At 40.5% G+C, this 20000-nt stretch overlaps 1 protein-coding gene across 1 annotated transcript in view; it reads right to left on the bottom strand.

The window, feature by feature from the left end:
* The window catches only part of zmp:0000000755 (phosphofurin acidic cluster sorting protein 2), a 63747-nt gene that overhangs the window by 3613 nt on the left and 40134 nt on the right, over positions 1 to 20000 (bottom strand). Inside the window, exons 9-21 of the mRNA XM_051652345.1 lie at positions 19676 to 19827; positions 18329 to 18419; positions 17559 to 17642; positions 10987 to 11117; positions 10649 to 10781; positions 7127 to 7231; positions 6450 to 6556; positions 6141 to 6295; positions 5931 to 6041; positions 5705 to 5807; positions 3834 to 3866; positions 2734 to 2776; positions 2616 to 2658 (exon numbers count right to left, since the gene is read on the bottom strand). Coding sequence (XP_051508305.1) covers positions 2616 to 2658; positions 2734 to 2776; positions 3834 to 3866; positions 5705 to 5807; positions 5931 to 6041; positions 6141 to 6295; positions 6450 to 6556; positions 7127 to 7231; positions 10649 to 10781; positions 10987 to 11117; positions 17559 to 17642; positions 18329 to 18419; positions 19676 to 19827 — 1291 coding nt within the window. The remainder of the gene's footprint in view (positions 1 to 2615; positions 2659 to 2733; positions 2777 to 3833; positions 3867 to 5704; positions 5808 to 5930; positions 6042 to 6140; positions 6296 to 6449; positions 6557 to 7126; positions 7232 to 10648; positions 10782 to 10986; positions 11118 to 17558; positions 17643 to 18328; positions 18420 to 19675; positions 19828 to 20000) is intronic.

Consider the following 20000-nt stretch of genomic DNA (forward strand, 5'->3'; position numbering starts at 1 on the left):
ACTATTCTTAGTAAAACAACATTTATTGCGATACAAACAAATTAAAATTGATGTTTCTCTTCGGGTTTGAACACCTACATTACACACTGAAAACGTAATAAAAAGTACATTACTGTATATGGAATACGTCAATATTTAATTTAGCAAAGAAGTCATTTTTTAATAATATCACATTTACTACTTTTATCACACGTATTGGGATCGTCATATTTAAGGGTGCTTGGCATAACTTTTGGTCCTTAATATATACAAATCTGTCAGAAGGGTGTTTGGTATATTTTTGATGAGCTAGATAAAATCTGTTTGCATATATTTGAATATAAATAGAAATAATGTTTATGCATTAATGTTTGATACAACAGCTCCAGTATGATAGTTAGCATGATGAGTATAGTTGATGAAGGTAAACGGTACAGTTCATTTACTTTACATTCAGATTAATACTGTTAAATGGTCAGAAGTCTTCATTAAAGATGTGCATTCTATTTCCTGATTATATTGTTCTTCACAATTATTCACAATTAATGTGTACACTGATGCAATCGTGTCACTCATGAGGAAATGGCCAATTGGAGCTGTAAACAATAAAACTGATAAATGACTCATTTGTGTAAAATGTAATCATTACTTGAGGTTCTGGCTATCCCAGCGAGTATTGACGCTGACTATCACACCTGGAGTCGTGAGTTTGAATCCAGGGTGCGCTGAGTGACTCCAGCCAGGTCTCCTAAGCAACCAAACTGGCCGGTTGCTAGGGAGGGTAGAGTCACATGGGGTAACCTCCTCGTGGTCACTATAATGTGGTTCTCGCTCTCGGTGGGGCGTGTGGTGAGTTGTGTGTGGATGCCGCGGAGAATAGCATGAAGCCTCCACACGCACTACGTCTCCACGGTAACACGCTCAACAAGCCACATGATAAGATGCGCGGATTGACGGTCTCCGACGCGGAGGCAACTGAGATTCGTCCTCCGCCACCCGGATTGAGGCGAGTCACTACGCCACCACGAGGACTTAGAGCGCATTGGGAATTGGGCATTCCAGATTGGGAAGAAACATTTAGGACCACATAAATGATCACATTCCGGATCTTTATTACATTTATTAAAAGCATTTTTTCTAAAGAAATGTCAAGTCTGCATCTAGAGATCCAAGGGTGTGCCTTATGCAATTTAAGATTTTACTTCGGTGCCAATCAGAAGATGGGGACACAACATGTTTTTTGGTGGTGTGTGAAGATCCAAGAGTTTTGGTTGAGGGTTCAGAGCTTTATGTGTGATGTATTGGACACTCAAATTTAATTTTGCCCCAGACTCTGTATTTTAGGCAATGGGGCGGTCATTAATATAGGGGATAAGTGCATAAAAAATTGGGTCCTCGCCGGTGTTATGATCAGCAGATAGATCATTCTTAGGGCATGGAAGTCGATTGGAGCGCCCTCGTTTCAGGAGTGGTGCATAGAGACGGGCAGGGTAGCGGCATTTGACGAAATGTCATATAGAAGGCTAGGCAACCTGGAGATGTTTAATAAGAAGTAGGGCAGCTATTTGACCTTTTTGGAGGGCTCTCGGGGAGGGGCAGTGAAGAGGGATTTATAGTTTTAAATGTGTGTGATTATTATTATTATTATTATTTTTTTGGTGGTCAGGGTGGGGTTGGGGATTGGGAGAGGGAAAGGGAATAATGGAGGTTAAAAGTTGACTCTGTGCATATATGTTTTGCTTTTCTGTTTCATTTGTTGGAATCAATAAAGTGTTAATCGAAAAAACCAAAATTTTTATTTACAGCTATTAATAACTTTAAGAACCTTTTTTTTTGTTTGATTGTTTGTTTGTTTGTTTTTTACAGTAACTATCAAATTCGTAGTAGATTTAGGACCATTTATTACATTTGTGTCCTCAACAATGTTGACTGAGACTGAACATCCTGCTAAACATTTCCTTTTGTGTTCAGCAGAAGAAAGAAATGTTTGGAACTACATGAGACAGAATTGACATTTTTGGGTGAACTGTCACTTTAATGAAAGCTTCATAACAAGTACAACAAAACGTACAGTACATGCACATACTAAAACCTCTATATGTCTAGACCCTCAGAGAATAGGAGCACTTTTTCTGTTTATGTGTGAGAAACTCTTTGGAATTCTCTGGAATGGATTTAATGGAATTAAACACAATAAAACATAATAGCTGAGAGTATTACTCTCTTACTGGCAAATGAAAAGAGATCAAATTAGTCAACATGTATGTGTAGTATTCTACGTGACCCAGAAACACTCATGAGTCCATGCGCTGATTCTCCTGCGGCCGCAACATAAAGCTCCAGTAAAATCAATTTCTACTGAGAGAGTGCAAACAACACCATATAGACGTGACCTCATTTCCTGTGGCCATCTGCCCCCCATTACACACACACAGAAACATAAGAGCAATCAAACCCATGACTATTGAGTTTAAAGGATCGTTTCTGTATGGTCAGTACACAGTACACACTTCCGCCAGATCATCTGCTGTTTGTTTCACCTTTATTGCATGTTGCATGTCTTGCAGCATTTTTTAATCATTCGATCGTAAGGACACATTGAATTCATCTGAACACTGTTATGGTGTGTTTCTGACCTGATGTTGAGAGACTGTGCTCCACAATCCCCACCTTCACCACCTGAAACCACAACACGCTTCAGTGTCACAGGTACATTATAAAATCAAGACTTCAGTGAGAGTTGTGGTGTCTTACCCCGATAAATGGCACAAACTTTTGACAACAGTCTTCATCCGGACTAGAGAGAGAGAGAGAGAGAGACAGACAATGAATGATCCTGAAGACACTGTAACATCCATCACAGCAAATGAACGTTTCAGTGAAATGGAGTTTGTCTTTGTAGGATTTCACAGAACGTCACAGTGAGACGATGATCAAGCACAAACTCCTGATTTCAGACACATGACGACTGACTTCAGTGTCGGGGTGAAACTGAACTCTCAAACACTCGTGTGAGATTTCAGAAAAAATGAGACAAGCTGGAGAGGATAGGAGGATTCTGAGACGCTTGTCTAAAAATGGAAGCTTTTACAGTTGGATTGCAGCACTAACAACATAAACCATTATCAAAATATACAAACATACATTTATTTTCATTAATTCAGCTAGTTTAAAGAATGAACTACAACGTGATTTTACAACACTCAAATTAAAGTTTCATGATAATGGCTGAAGAAGAAACACCTCACTCATTATCACAGCACAGTTTATTTCCTGCAGACACAGTACAGTATACCTGCACATGTAGGTAATGTTTATGAACTTAAAATCTCAGAATAAGTTTTCAGATTACTAATAAACATTATGTAGGAACATTAATGTAATGTTTATATTGACATGACATTCAGTGCAGTGTTTTCACAGAACTGAACACATAACTAGCATGTAACTGTTCCTTTGTTTTTAACTCAATCACATACACTCATATATTCATAAAAAAAATACATTTTCAACAATTTACCTGGGCAACATTTCAAATCATATTATCTTAAGATAATACTGAAAACATGTCAAAAGACAATTATCTTTTATACTTAAATACTATATAATATATATAAATAATTATGTTTACTGAAAATGGTCTATAAAAAGAATTAAAATACATTAATGCCTCGAACAATGTAAAGTCACACAGAACCGACAAAGATCTGCATGAATCTGAACGACTCGTATGAGTCTCACCCAACAGCCATGAGACACAAATGAGATCTGAAGATGAGCCCACGACACAGAGGGTCAGGTGACTAGAGATGGAGAGCCAATCAAAAGCAGAGTAGAGGTCAGAGGTCATATACCTGATGTACAACTCAAAATACAAACTTCTCTTCCTTGGAATGCAAACGAAAGATGAGAAAAAATGAATTAACAACAATAATATTAACAATGAGGCTGTAGAGCACTCAGACGTTAGCAGAATATTAAAACATTGGGCAAAGCAGATAAAAAAATAACCCAATTAAGTAAAAGAAAATCTGCTACTCTAAAAAAGAAATTCACATGAAATGAATTTGCCATCAGTTTCATTCATTTGCACACACTCTTGTGTTGCTTTAGTCACAAATCGGCCCACAAATCAGTGCTGATTGCAGTTTAAACCGTGTAATTCTGACCGATGAACCCGATGAGCCCAGATGATGTCTGTAAGCTTCAGTACAGAATCCTGCACAATCTATAAGGGTGTGCTTGCACTTAAAAGAGTGACAATGTCTATACTGCAGTTATAACAGCACATATAACACCTGGTTCAGATGGACAATGGACAGTAAGATCCCGTATCCACTAGGGCTGAGAATTGCCAGCTGTCATGATTTTATATATTGCGATAAATCACAATATCACGGTTTGATTTCCTTGTGATTCACATGCTCTAAATTTCATTCCAATAAATATTGGTATATTTCTGTCATGTCCATTTTGCTTACACATGAAAGAAATTCTCTCATTTAATGTTTTTTATCAGTAGTTTTTCATCACTTTGGTCACATTTTAGCTTTTAAAAATATACAAATTTCATGTATTCCATCAATAAATATGATGTAAAAAAATTGCATGTGTGTGTCTGTGTATATACAGTATTTACATCAATATGTAGAACTCATGCTAAAACCCGGTACTGTCTCTTTAAGGACAGCGACTTTAAAGCGAAATGAGTCAAATGTCTGATTACAATTAAATATTTATTTTTGTCATTTTATTTTTATCAACATCTAACATTAAAGACCAAAGAGATCATTATACACACATTACAAGGCAAACCAAATTTTACTCTTAGCACGCAGTGAAAGGACACACAAACACACACACGCACACACACTCACACACACAAACACGCACACACACACCAACATGCACACACACTCACACACACAAACACACACACGCACACACACTCACACACACAAACACCAACACGCACACACACTCACACACACAAACACACACACGCACACACACACACAAACACGCACACACACACCAACACGCACACACACTCACACACACAAAAACGCACAAACACACGCACACACACTCACTCACACACACACAAACACACACACACTCACACACACACACACACTCATACACACACACGCACACACGCACACTCAAACACACACAAACACACACACACACGCACACAAACACGCACACACGCACAAACACACACACTCGCAAACACACACTCACAAACACACACACTCACAAACACACACTCATACACACACACTCATACACACACACACACACACACACAAACACGCACACACGCACAAACACTCACACTCACACACACACACACACGCACAAACACACACACTTGCAAACACACACTCACAAACACACACACTCACAAACACACACACTCACAAACACACACACTCACAAACACACACTCATACACACACACACACAAACACGCACACACGCACAAACACTCACACTCACACACAAACACAAGCACAAACACACGCACACAAACACACAAACACACACACTCACTCATACACACACACAAACACGCACACAAACACGCACACATGCACACACACACACACTCACAAACACACACACTCAAACACACACATACACAAACACACACATACACAAACACACACACTCACACACACAAACACTCACACACACTCACACACACAAACACACACACCTCTTCTGTCTGTAGGTGAGCATGGCTTCAGAGATGGGGAACTGATGAGAGACGTTTGCACCTGCCAAATACTGAATGATCCGTCCTGCTACATCAACACTGTCTGCACAGACACACACACACAGACAGAAAATGGCTCATAATGTAGATTTCTTTCAAATATAAAAACAACACACAATACCTGTCATTATATAGCATCCAAAATGAACTTTTATTCTCTCAGTACCTGCGGTCGGGGGTTCTGTCCGGCAGAACAGCTCTCTCCACGACGGCTCCATGAACATACTGTTGAATTTACTGTCGAATGATGACACGTACTTCGCCAGCGGATGAGAGCCTTCACAACAGATCAAACAAGCTTCAGGTTGTCAAGTATTCTTTACTCATATTGCTTATTAAAAAAAATGGGAAAACGGTAACGACTGTTGTGACTCACCAATGGGGATGACGAGGAAGCGAATGTAGCTCAGCCAATCAGGCGTCTTATTGGCCAGCTGATCCACGAAGAATCGCAGTACAGTGCTGAGGTAACTCTGATCGCCCGCCACTGCCACCTTGACGGTGGGCGGAGTCTGAGCGTTACAGTTACAGCTGTCAGAGAGTCACATGACACAGATCAATCACTGAGAACTGCTGCTGGAATGACAGTGAGAGATTTAAGACTACACAACCCCTCACATGATCAGTGCGATTCAGACAACTGCGGTTCTACACACACGGTGTATTTATTCATGTGTGTACTCACAATCTCTGAATGCGGGTGATGATGGTGTTAAATGCAGCCTGAACATCAGCGGGCGAGCAGGTGGACACGATGGGCTGAGACTGTTTCTGAAGAACTTCTGCTACATACTGCAAAACACACACATTCATTATCACACATCAACAACACATCCAGCAGATCATTGCTTTGCCGTGTGCTATTCAGAAGGGCACGAATGAGAAGAACGTTTCTTCGCTAAGCTCCGCCCCCCCAGTTACAATCTGCAGAACTCCCCATTGGAATGAATGGGAGATTGCCGTGAACAGAGCGGTATTTCGGTATATTCTCATAAACAGAATTGATAATGTTCTTACGTGGGCTGCAATGAAGAATGGCATTTTTAAGCGTATTTATCAGATGATTTTAGTCAAATAAATTGTTAAATTCTACAGTAATTTGATTGAAAACTGTGGAGACTGTGAATCAGAATCGAGGCAAACGATTCTCCCAGTCACTTGAAAAAATGAAAAGTATCATTTGATGGCGATTACACACCTGATAATACCTGACAATATCATGTATGTCTTTGTTTATTTGGAATATGTTGATTACAGTTCTATAGAAGCATTTGTATAATTCTTTTAAAGAATAAAGGCTCAACCAATAGTGTGCATGAAGCATGATCTCTAATTACATTTCAAATCAAACCGTGTACACACCTGTCCCTGCCAGTCCAGTGTATTGATCAGGATGATGTTTTCTGGAAGTCTCTCATCAGAGATCAATATCTGATTCAGTTGATCGTACACTGATTTACGGGGCACCTGAATAATGCAACACACACACATACAAAATAAGTGTATGCAACACACACACAGAATAAAAATCTCCACATAACATCTGAATAAATACAAACTATTCATTCAAGAAGAGGTCACAAATGTAGCATTTCTCAAAGTGAGTTAAAGAGAACATGAAAATTCTGTCATTATTTCCTCACCCTCATATTGTTCCAAACCCATGTGACTTACCTTCTTTTATGATACACAAAGGGAGATGTTTGCCCCACTTTTATTGTACAGAAAATAAAATGCAATACTTTCATGGTGAATGGTGACTCAGGTGGTGGGTAAATGGTAACAGAGTTTTAGTTTTTGGGTGAACTGTGTCACAGTTTTCTCTCGAAGGATCCCTTTAAATACGGAGTTGAAATCAGAGCCCAGATGTGTCAGCACATCATTGAAAACATGACCAATCAATTGTGTTTATCTTTCTGAACACTCATAATTGCATCGGTTTTAATTGGAATGACTGCACACACACAATCACATCTCAAAGCTGCGGTCACATCACTCGTCACTTTATAGACTTTATGCATACTGTAGTCTTTACTATTAGCTGCCTCTTCTGCAAGAACATCCGAAATACTCACAGGAGGATGTAATCCAATGTTCAAAATGGAGCAAACATTTATGATTCTGCCATTGAAAACCCGAACAAAAAAATCAAGAGTTGCCGCAAACTTGCCACTCATTACTGTCACATGCAAATGAGCTTTGTGGCAAACTCTTCATTGTTGCCAAAGGTTCACCACTACTGGTGAAGAGCTGCAACCTTCTGCCAAATAGTGAGCTCATTTGCATGTGAAAATAATGAGTGCCGAATTTGCTGCAAGATTTTTTGGATATCCAATGCAGCGATTGTCTCTGGATGTCACTAGTTTCCTGCTGCTGTCACTCTAACATTACTGGTGGACTGCACAACCGGCCATAGTAGCTTTAGGAAATCTGATCACAGATATATCATTCTAATGTGACAAAGAAGCAGTTCTCGTGCCCATAAAAAAGAACACATTTGATATAATCTGCAGCAGTGCTCATTGCATCATTACACAAACAAGAAGAACAATGTATCAATATACACTATATTGCCAAAAGTATTCGCTCACCCATCCAAATAATTGAATTCAGGTGTTCCAATCACTTCCATGGCCACAGGTGTATAAAATGAAGCACCTAGGCATGCAGACTGCTTCTACAAACATTTGTGAAAGAATGGGCCGCTCTCAGGAGCTCAGTGAATTCCAGCGTGGTACTGTGATAGGATGCCACCTGTGCAACAAGTCCAGTCGTGAAATTTCCTCGCTACTAAATATTCCACAGTCAACTGTCAGTGGTATTATAACATAGTGGAAGCGATTGGGAATGACAGCAACTCAGCCACGAAGTGGTAGGCCACGTAAAATGACAGAGCGGGGTCAGCGGATGCTGAGGTGCATAGTGCGCAGAGGTCGCCAACTTTCTGCAGAGTCAATCGCTACAGACCTCCAAAGTTCATGTGGCCTTCAGATTAGCTCAAGAACAGTGCGTAGAGAGCTTCATGGAATGGGTTTCCATGGCCGAGCAGCTGCATCCAAGCCATACATCACCAAGTGCAATGCAAAGCGTCGGATGCAGTGGTGTAAAGCACGCCGCCACTGGACTCTAGAGCAGTGGAGACGCGTTCTCTGGAGTGACGAATCACGCTTCTCCATCTGGCAATCTGATGGACGAGTCTGGGTTTGGCGGTTGCCAGGAGAACGGTACTTGTCTGACTGCATTGTGCCAACTGTGAAGTTTGGTGGAGGGGGGATTATGGTGTGGGGTTGTTTTTCAGGAGCTGGGCTTGGCCCCTTAGTTCCAGTGAAAGGAACTCTGAATGCTTCAGCATACCAAGAGATTTTGGACAATTCCATGCTCCCAACTTTGTGGGAACAGTTTGGGGATGGCCCCTTCCTGTTCCAACATGACTGCGCACCAGTGCACAAAGCAAGGTACATAAAGACATGGATGAGCGAGTTTGGTGTGGAAGAACTTGACTGGCCTGCACAGAGTCCTGACCTCAACACGATAGAGCACCTTTGGGATGAATTAGAGCGAAGACTGCGAGCCAGGCCTTCTCGCCCAACATCAGTGTCTGACCTCACAAATGCGCTTCTGGAAGAATGGTCAAAAATTCCCATAAACACACTCCTAAACCTTGTGGAAAGCCTTCCCAGAAGAGTTGAAGCTGTTATAGCTGCAAAGGGTGGGCCGACGTCATATTAAACCCTATGGATTAAGAATGGGATGTCACTTAAGTTCATATGCGTCTAAAGGCAGATGAGCGAATACTTTTGGCAATATAGTGTATGAATCACACAGGTGGTGAGTAAATGGTCACCGTTTCTGACACAGTTTTCCACGCATCACTGTTTTATTGTATCCATCCATGTGTTTCCAGACAAATGATACTGAACAGTGAAATCCCTCACAACATTATAACGTCTCCACTTGGACTGGGCGATAGGACGGTGTAATCGGGATATTGACGATATCTGACAAATATCCCGATGCCGATTGCGACACTCCTTGACGGACGATGAGCGACAACATCAGGAAATTACAAAACTATGTAGCTGGGAAATTGCCAAATATATCAAATAGCAGCACAGGGTAAAGAAATTAGCACCCGTCAAATGCAGGTAGCATGGCGGGCAATTTTGCTCATCTACCAGCCACTGTGGCGGGTTAACTGAAGACGTCTCGGATTGACACATGACAAGAAATGCTGTTAGACACAAAAACAGGCACTTGAAGAAACACACTTTATTATATTTTAAAGAACAGATGAAAGTGTTGTCTATGAGAATGCTGCAAATGGCCTCTAGACTATCTCAGGAGGTGCTCGAAGTTTAGTTTATTTTATTTCTATGGAGCTGTTCGTGCTTAACATGCATTGTGAACTTGGTCTTTGGTTTTAGTTTTTCATGTTTCAACCAATTAATCAAATTTTTCAAAGCAAAATCAATAAAGCAAGAATATACACTGATCCCTCGGCTGGCGGGTTGACGATGTAATAAGATAACATGATATTCCTTTTATAAAAACATCGTGAACATATTTCTTAGATATCGCACAGTCCTATTCTCCTCAGCAGACAGGTGACGTGATCTCTGCTGACTTCTCTCTCATTGGCTCCCGAATGTTGCTCGTGATTTGCACAAAGTTATAGTTCTCAACTTTGTTGCGTCACTTTCCACGGGCACGTCTTGTCACCAACATTCGCATTGAAATATTTGAAAATGAATGATCGTGTCTCTTTGTCGCTGGCAGTGTGAACGGTTCTCCAGATTATATTCTAGAGTAAATGAATGTGTAAACAGATGAATTACACTGAGAGATGTTTAACGCTGTGGAGGGTTTGGCAGAGCTCTGATGTACCTGTGCGGTGTATCGGGCATCTGGTGAATATTCACTGTCCACGCTGGCCGTACGGTCGCTCTGAGCTCGTGAATTCTGTCGGTCCTTCATGGATGTGCTGCGCGCTCGCCGCGGGACCCTGTTCTCCGATTTACTGCAGGTCATAAACACAGAGAGACGTTCAGTGCTGTACAATCCACTTGCATTTCACTTTCACAATGGTCACTCCAGAAAGTGCCAGCACTCAAGAGTAAATGTCACATAATCAAAAATCTGAGAGAGCAGCCGATGAAAAACAAGAACACATCAGCAAATATCTAAGGAACACGTACATGTTCTGATGTTACTAGGGCATGTACCTGGGACTCATTTGGTTTTGGGACTCAGTCTTGCAGAGTTTTCCAGCAGAGCTGTTCAATCGATCCACGTTCGACTCCCAACCAACCGACACATCTGCCGTGACTCCCCCATGATGCTCTGCATCCGTTTCCTGCACAAACACACAGATGAATGAGTGAATGAATAACTCTTAATAACTCTCAAATCTCAAATCACACGATGCTGTCAAAAAAAGGTGTGACACATCAACGTGCCATTTTTTAATCTGAACACGATCACAAATGAGATTTCAGAGTTTCTGAATGATGTCATGTCAGGGGTTTGTTATATTTAGAGCTTAACAATCATGGTCACTATAAACTGTTTCAAACTTTTTCCTTTTGTGTTCCACAGAAACAATAAGAGCATTCGGTTTGGAACAAAATGAGGGTGAGTAAATAATGACAGAGTGTTCATTTTATGCATGAACTATCCCTTTAATGTCTTATTTGAATTTTCAGGTAATGAAGATGGAAGGTTTGATAACACAAGCAACCAATTTAATTGAACTCATACGGTGCTTCAGCAACTGCGAGCAAAGCCAGCAGCAAAGGTCAGAGGTCACAGCAGGTGGTTGCTCATTTCCTCTCAGTCTGAATAATTTACGAAACTCGCAGGGAGAGAAAGGTGACGAGAGGAGACATGCAGGACCGAGAGAGAGAGAGAGAGACCCTGTTCAGACCTGCTTTTAAAGGAATATTCCGGGTTCAATACAAGTTAAGATCAATTGAAAGCGTTTCATAATATTGATTACCACAAAAATTAATTCAGACTCGTCCCTCCTTTTCTTTAAAAAAAGCACAAATCTATGTTCCAGTGAGATGCTTTTCTACTGTTTCAACTGTATGTATTTAACCGCGCGCACCCGTTTTGTTTTCTTTTCTTTTCTTTTTTCCGCTTGTCTACATCTCGCGTTTAGACTGCGTGCATTCATTTTCTCCACTGTGTTTTACACGGATTATTGCACCAATCTCAAACATCTGCTGATCAGGAACCACCACAACAAAAGCAAACAATTGTGTGAGAGATTCACATCGATCTCAAACCCTTGCCTCTCAAGAACAACCACAACAACAACAAACAATTGTGGTCATGGTATCTGCTCATATTATTGCTTCGTGCACTGCATGCCACATGTTTACTATAGCTTCTTCCATCAGCAGTGAGGGATTTACATGTGATAAATGTAATGAATTAGTCAGGCTGATGGAGAAGGTTAATGAGTTAGAGACACACATCCCGAACGCTAGTGGAGGTCAGTGAGATAGAGAAGCAGGTAGATGCTGTTTCGGATGCAGGTAGTACAACGAGCAACACACACACTTTGGTTCGGTTGTAGAGCCCCTGCAACAGGGCGTTTGGGTGACGTCTCGGCGGCATACTCGCTCAGCAAAGTGACACCACTCTCTTGTTCCTGTTAGGGTTTCCAATCGATTCTCCCCACACAGTGATGCACCCACTGAGAATCATGTTGAAAGAGCCTTAATAATTAATGATTCTATTGTAAGGAACGTGGAAATAGAGACTCTAGAAACTATTGTTAAATGCATTTCTGGGGCTCGAGCATCTGACATCAGATCAAATTTACAAGTGCTGGCTAATGCTAAACGTAGATTTTCTAAAATTGTTATTCATGTCGGCACTAATGATGTCCAGCTTCGCCAGTCGGAGATCATTAGATATACTGTTAAAGAGGTGTGTGAACTTGCAAAAACTATGTCAGACTCTGTAATATGCTCTGGCCCCTCCCTGCTCGTCATGGTGATGAGGATTATAGTAGATTAGTGTCACTGAACGGCTGGATGTCTGAGTGGTGTGCGGAGAATAGTATAGGATTTATAGACAATTGGAAGAGTTTTTGGGGTAGACCTGACCTGCTAAAGAGAGACTGACTCCATCCCTCCAGGAAAGGTGTCACTCTCCTCTCTAGTAATTTGGCTCATAGTCTTATTAATGATAGTATTTGACTAACTGGGGCCCAGATCAGGAAGCAGACAAACTGGCTAATCCGAACATCTGCTAGCTGCCTTGAGACGTCACACAGGTCACATAAACTACAACACATAGAGACTGTATCACCTAGATATCATATAGACACTGTGTCTGTTACCCGAACTACCAAACACAAAACCCTCACTAAATCATTTAGAAAAAATTTGATTAAGGTCAAACCTTGAAAAAAACAAAAAAATTTAAGATAAACATCATATAAAGGTAGGACTACTAAACATTAGACATCTTTCAACCAAAGCACTAATTGTAAATGAAATTATTACAGATCATAGTTTGAATTTGCTCTATTTGACTGAAACCTGGCTTAAACCGGATGAATATATTAGTTTAAATGAATCTACTCCCCCAGGTTATTGTTATAAACATGAGATTCGTCTGAAGGGTCGAGGAGGAGGTGTTGCTGCAATTTACACTGACGTTTTTGGTGTTACTCAGAGAACAGGATATTTTAAGTCTTTAGTTTAAGTCTTTTGAACTAATAATGCTTAATGATGAATTACACTGAGATACCAGTCAGATACAAATAAATAAATGTCTTTTGCCCTTGCTACAGTATATAGATCACCTGGGCCGTATTCTGATTTCCTTGGTGAACTTGCTAATTTTCTATCAGATCTAGTAGTTACTGTAGATAGAGCTTTAATTGTCGGTGACTTCAACATTCACATAGATAATGAAAATGACACATTGGGATTAGCATTTATCGATATTCTCAACTCTCTTGGAGTCAGACAAAATGTGACAGGACCAACTCATCGCCATAATCATTCGCTAGATTTAATTCTGTCATATGGAGTTGATGTTGATACTATAGAAATTCTGCCGCAGAGCGATGACATCTCAGATCATTACCTTGTCTCTTGTTTGCTGCGATCAGCTAATGTCACTCAATCTACACCATGCTATCGTTCAGGAAGAACTATTCTTTCGACCACTAAAGATAACTTCACTAATAATCTTCCAGATCTATCTCATATACTCAATAAGCCCCAAAGTCTAGAAGAACTTGTTGTAATAACAGAAAATATAAATACAGTCTTCTCTAGTACTCTTGATAGTGTCGCCCCCCTTCGATGAAAGCAAATTAAAGAAAAAAGCTCTGCACCATGGTACCAATGATCACACTCACGCTCTAAAGAGAGCAGCTCGGAAAATGGAGCGCAAGTGGAAGAATACAAAATTAGAGGTATTTCGTGGTGCATGGAAGGATAGTGTCTGTAGCTACAGACAGGCACTAAAAGCTGCCAGGTCAGCATATTTTAGCAAACTCATAGAAAATAACCACAACAATCCTAGGTGTTTATTCAGTACTGTGGCTAAATTGGTTAGGAATAAAGCATCGACTGAACCAGATATTCTGTCGCGGCACAATAGTAATGACCTCATGAATTTCTTTACTGATAAAATAGAAATCATCAGAAATAAAATTTGGAATTATGCAATCATCTGTCAGAGTACCTCAGAAAACAGTGTCTCATAATTTTCCTCATGAGCAACTTCAATCCTTTGCTGTCGTAGGTCATGAAGAGCTAACAAAACTTATCGAAACATCAAAAGCCACAACATGTATGTTAGATCCAATACCAACTAAGCTCTTAAAAGAGGTATTCCCTGTAATCTCAGAACCTCTATCCTTAGGACATGTCCCACGAAACTTTAAAATGGCAGTTATCAAACCAGCTTGATCCTGGAGAATTGGCTAATTACAGACTGATCTTAAATCTCCCATTTATGTCAAAAATACTAGAAAAGGTTGTGTCCTCCCAACTATGTTCATTTCTACAGAGAAATAGTATATATGAACAATTTCACTCAGGATTTAGGCCCCATCACAGTTCAGAGACTGCACTTATCAGAGTTACTAATGACTTGCTCTTATCATCTGATCGCGACTGCATTTCACTTCTGGTGCTTTTAGATCTTAGTGCTGCCTTCGACACGATAGATCACGACATTCTCTTGAATAGGCTGGAGAATTATGTTGGCATTTGTGGACTTGCATTAGCATGGTTTAGGTCCTATTTATCAGACTGCTACTAATTTGTCTGTGTAAATGGGAATTGTCAAATCAAACAGAAGTAAAGTATGGTGTGCCACAGGGATCAGTTTTAGGGCCTCTGCTTTTCTCCTTATATATGCTTCCCCTGGGAGATATTATCAGGAATCGTGGAATAAGTTTCCACTGTTATGCCGACGAAACCCAACTTTATATTTCCTCTAAACTCAACGAAAATTCACAATTCTCCAAATTAGCAGAATGTATCAACGAAATCAAAGAATGGATGGCCAGAAATTTCCTTCTACTCAATTCTGACAAAACAGAGGTACTAATGATTGGACCAAAAACCTCTAAAAATAAGCAGCTAAAATATAATTTGACTCGCGATAGATGTGCTGTTACATTGTTAAACTTAGGTGTTATATTTGATACAAATCTGTCCTTTGAAAATCTAATTTCCAATGTCTGTAGAACAGCATTCTTCCACCTCAGAAATATTGCTAAATTACGACACATGCTCTCTGTTGCTGATGCCCAAAAACTAATTCATGCGTTCATGACCTCAAGACTAGATTACTGTAATGCATTACTGGGAGGATGTCCAGCAAGATCAATAAATAAACTTCAATTGGTTCAAAATGCAGCAGCCAGAGTGCTGACTAGAACCAAGAAATATGATCATATCAGCCCCATTTTATCATCGTTACATTGGCTACCTGATAATTTCATAGTTTTGTTTTCCTTGCCACAGCTGCCTTCAGCTTGCTCACAGGGGTTCTAAATACAATTATTATTAAATAATTTATTTTTATACACAATCATATTTAATCAAACTACACAATGATGACTCTAAGACTTTATAGATACACTAGCAACCAAAAGTTTGGAATAATGTACAGATTTTGCTCTTATGAAAAGAAATTGGTACTTTTATTCACCAAAGTGGCATTCAACTGATCACAAAGTATAGTCAGGACATTAATAACGTGAAAAATTACTATTACAATTTAAAAAAAAAAAAAAATGTTCAGAACTTCTTAAACAACTTCAAAGAGTTCTCATCCAAAAATCCTCCACGTGCAGCAATGACAGCTTTGTAGATCCTTGTTATTCTAGCTGTCAGTTTGTCCAGATACTCAGGTGACATTTCACCCCACACTTCCTGTTGCACTTGCCATAGATGTGACTGTCTTATCGGGCACTTCTCACGCACCTTACAGTCTAGCTGATCCCACAAAAGCTCAATGGGGTTAAGATCCAGAACACTCTTTTCCAATTATCTGTTGTCCAATGTCTGTGTTTCTTTGCCCACTCGAACCTTTTCTTTTTGTTTTTCTGTTTCAAAAGTGGCTTTTTCTTTGCAATTCTTCCCATAAGGCCTGCACCCCTGAGTCTTCTCTTTACTGTTGTACATGAAACTGGTGTTGAGCGGGTAGAATTCAATGAAGCTGTCAGCTGAGGACATGTGAGGCGTCTATTTCTCAAACTAGAGACTCTGATGTACTTATCCTCTTGTTTAGTTGTACATCTGGTCTTCCACATCTCTTTCTGTCCTTGTTAGAGTCAGGTGTCCTTTGTCTTTGAAGACTGTAGTGTACACCTTTGCATGAAATCTTCAGTTTTTTGGTAATTTCAAGCATTGTATAGCCTTCATTCCTCAAAACAATGATTGACTGATGAGTTTCTAGAGAAAGCTGTTTCTTTTTTGCCATTTTTGACCTAATATTGACCTTAAGACATGCCAGTCTATTGCATACTGTGGCAACTCAAAAACAAACACAAAGACAATGTTAAGCTTCATTTATTGAACCAAATATCTTTCAGCTGTGTTTGATATAATGGCAAGTGATTTTCTAGTACCAAATGATCAATTTAGCATGATTACTCAAGGATAAGGTGTTGGAGTGATGACTGCTGTCTAGATTTGATCAAAAATGACTTTTTCAAATAGTGATGGTGCTGTTTTTTACATCAGTAATGTCCTGACTATACTTTGTGATCAGTTGAATGACAATTTGGTGAATTAAAGTACCAATTTCCTTCTGAAACAGCAAAATCTGTACATTATTCCAAACTTTTGGCTGCCAGTGTATTACAGATTAATTTTCTGTTAATGCATGATTTTCTGTAAAGCTGCTTTGAAACGATGTGTGTTGTGAAAAGCACTATACAAATAAAAATGACTTGACTTGCTTATCCGAAAACAAGTCTTATTATCTTACACAGTTTTTCATCTTGATTTAATGAAGTTTGGATATTTTTTACTGGAAAACAAGACAAAAATACTAATTACAAGAATGATTTTTGCAGTGTGCGGCACTAATTCTGTGGTGACATCATACTGAACAGTAATGCACGCACTAAAACTGGAACTACTTCATAATCACGTAGTTACAGAGAATTATTAAATAACTCGGAACATCTGTCAACCATCTGCCAATCAGAATGAAAAATTCAACAAAGCTTTTGTATAAAACACTAGATGAAGGAAGCACAGAGTGAGGAGTGTGTGTATGTTAATGTGTAAAGTTGACCTCTCACCCTGGCTGTAGTGTCCATACTGGTGTCCTCCTGGGGTCGTGTCCCGGTCACCATACACCTCTCCACCGACAGCAAGTCACAACCCTGAACATGAAGAACACAGCAGTGATGCATTAATCCAGTCATCCTGATGGGGGCGCTCTGTGATGATGTCAGTGGAGAGGTAAATATATCAGTGAGCAGGTGTTGTAACTGCACAGCGACTCTGAGACAACGGACACAAACAGCTGAAGAGAACACGAGTCTAAAAGACCTTATAGTTCAAAAACAAAAAACTGTGTTTGTCAAGTCAAGCATCACGATTATGGATGTGAACAAACCCCGAACACTAAGTCTGGATAAGTATAATCAGACTGAGCTCGACTGTTTTCACTCTACACTGGAATGTGCCGATGTTTCTAAACACTTCAGTGGATGAACATCTCTGGCGTCTGTACCGTCTCTCTCGCTCAGATGTTTGTGATTCCAGCGATGACAGACCCTCAGATCACATACACACAGGTCTGATGTCATGCCCCAAAAATACCCCAAACGCCCCCATGTCCTGTCCCTCATGGGTAGTTTTGGGCTCTTGGGGTGTGTGTGTGTGTGTGTGTGTGTGTGCTGTTATTAACACACTGCATTCCTAAAGAGTTTACAGTCTCTTCTCTGCACACACTCAGATTACTATTTGATCCGTGTTCACTGTGATGGACACATTCCACACCACATGCTCCACTGATGGAAGAAGCTTGCTAAATTAAGTGTGTGTGTGTGTGTGTTTAACTCACAGTGTGTGAGACATCTCTGTGTTGATTGTGACTGTGAATGCTTCCGATCTCTGTTTGAGAACTCGAGTGAGACATTCCCCCAAAGAACGGCCTGCAAACACAAACATATGAACACCAGGGCTAAGCTTAAAATCATAAGATGGATCTTTCACTGTCAGGGGTGTTCATTATGTCAATCACAAGACAACCGCAGATTAATCTCGTAAACAGGCCAGAAGCAAAAGAGTGAGCAGAGAGAGAAAGTACACAAATAACGAGAATCTTAAAGATTGCTTTTTAAGGGACCTGGGTATCTCAGCGAGTATTGACGCTGACTATCAATCCTGGAGTCGTGAGTTCGAATCCAGGGCGTGCTGTGTGATTCCAGTCAGGTCTCCTAAGCAACCAAATTGGCCCGGTTGCTAGGGAGGGTAGAGTCACATGGGGTAACCTCCTCGTGGTCGCTATAATGTGGTTCTCGCTCTCGGTGGGGCGTGTGGTGATTTGTGCATGGATGCCGCGGAGAATAGCGTGAAGCCTCCACACGCGCTACGTCTCCGTGGTAACGCGCTCAACAAGCTACATGATAAGATGCGCGGATTGACGGTCTCAGACGCGGAGGCAACTGAGATTCATCCTCCGCCACCCGGATTGAGGCGAGTCACTACACCACCACAAGGACTTTGGGAATTGGGCATTCCAAATTGGGGAGAAAAAGGGGAGAAAATCAAATTATTTCCTCATTTTGGCTCCCGTGCGCCGTTTGACTGACGGACAGGCTGCTTTTATGTGTGTGGGTTAGGGTCTTGATACTGCTCTTAAAAACTTTCTTAAATGACCCTTCGCTAAGCCCCGCCTTAAAAGCGCTTCTGACCAATCCTGTGTTAGCAACAGTTGCCCTGCCGGCACTACTCTGACATGCTTTTGCCATTTTCAATTGACAGTCTTTGGAAGTAATGTGTGTTTGAGTACTTTTGAGTGGGATTTTATCAACATAATCTAAAAACTGTAAAACACGTTGTTGCCGGGTCATCTGTACTAGTGACATGAGTTACCCAGAGAGGATAACCGCAGTGTTTTTCTTTCTTTTAAAAAAAAAAATCTTTATATAAATCTGGAGATGAGCATGCTGTGCATGAAACTTCCTCATTCCCAAATGAACATATAACATCTGCAACGACACCTACATTTACTCCACTGTAAATTTAAGCTAAGAACTGAACGTTAGTACATGTGTGATTATATAACACATTAGAAACGCTGTAAAGGTACACGGCTGGGCCAGTACATCACCTGAGACATGAACAATCAGATAATGTTCTACTGATCATGAGTGTAATAGAACGGGTCTGAGTGTTGAGCTCATACTTGAGTTTGGGTTTGGGCGTGCTCAGAACACTCTCATCATCTTCTAGTTCTGGTCCACTGTCACTCTGATTATAAACCTCCAGACTGTCATACAGCAGATCCAGATCCTCCTCCACCTCCTGAGTCTGATCCACCGGGTCTGAGTCCAGAACCTGCACACACACACACACACACACACACACACACAGAGAGATGGATCAGAACAGCTGTGTTACACAGTAGAATGATCAGATGTTTTTTTGTTTTTGTAAGGATCAGGGCTTTTGTTGAACTGCTGCTGTTGAGATGAAAACAGTAACTGAAGAATTTGTACACCACAGACGAA

The sequence above is a fragment of the Myxocyprinus asiaticus genome, chromosome 23 (assembly GCF_019703515.2).
Source record: "Myxocyprinus asiaticus isolate MX2 ecotype Aquarium Trade chromosome 23, UBuf_Myxa_2, whole genome shotgun sequence".
Taxonomy (NCBI): Eukaryota; Metazoa; Chordata; class Actinopteri; order Cypriniformes; family Catostomidae; genus Myxocyprinus; species Myxocyprinus asiaticus.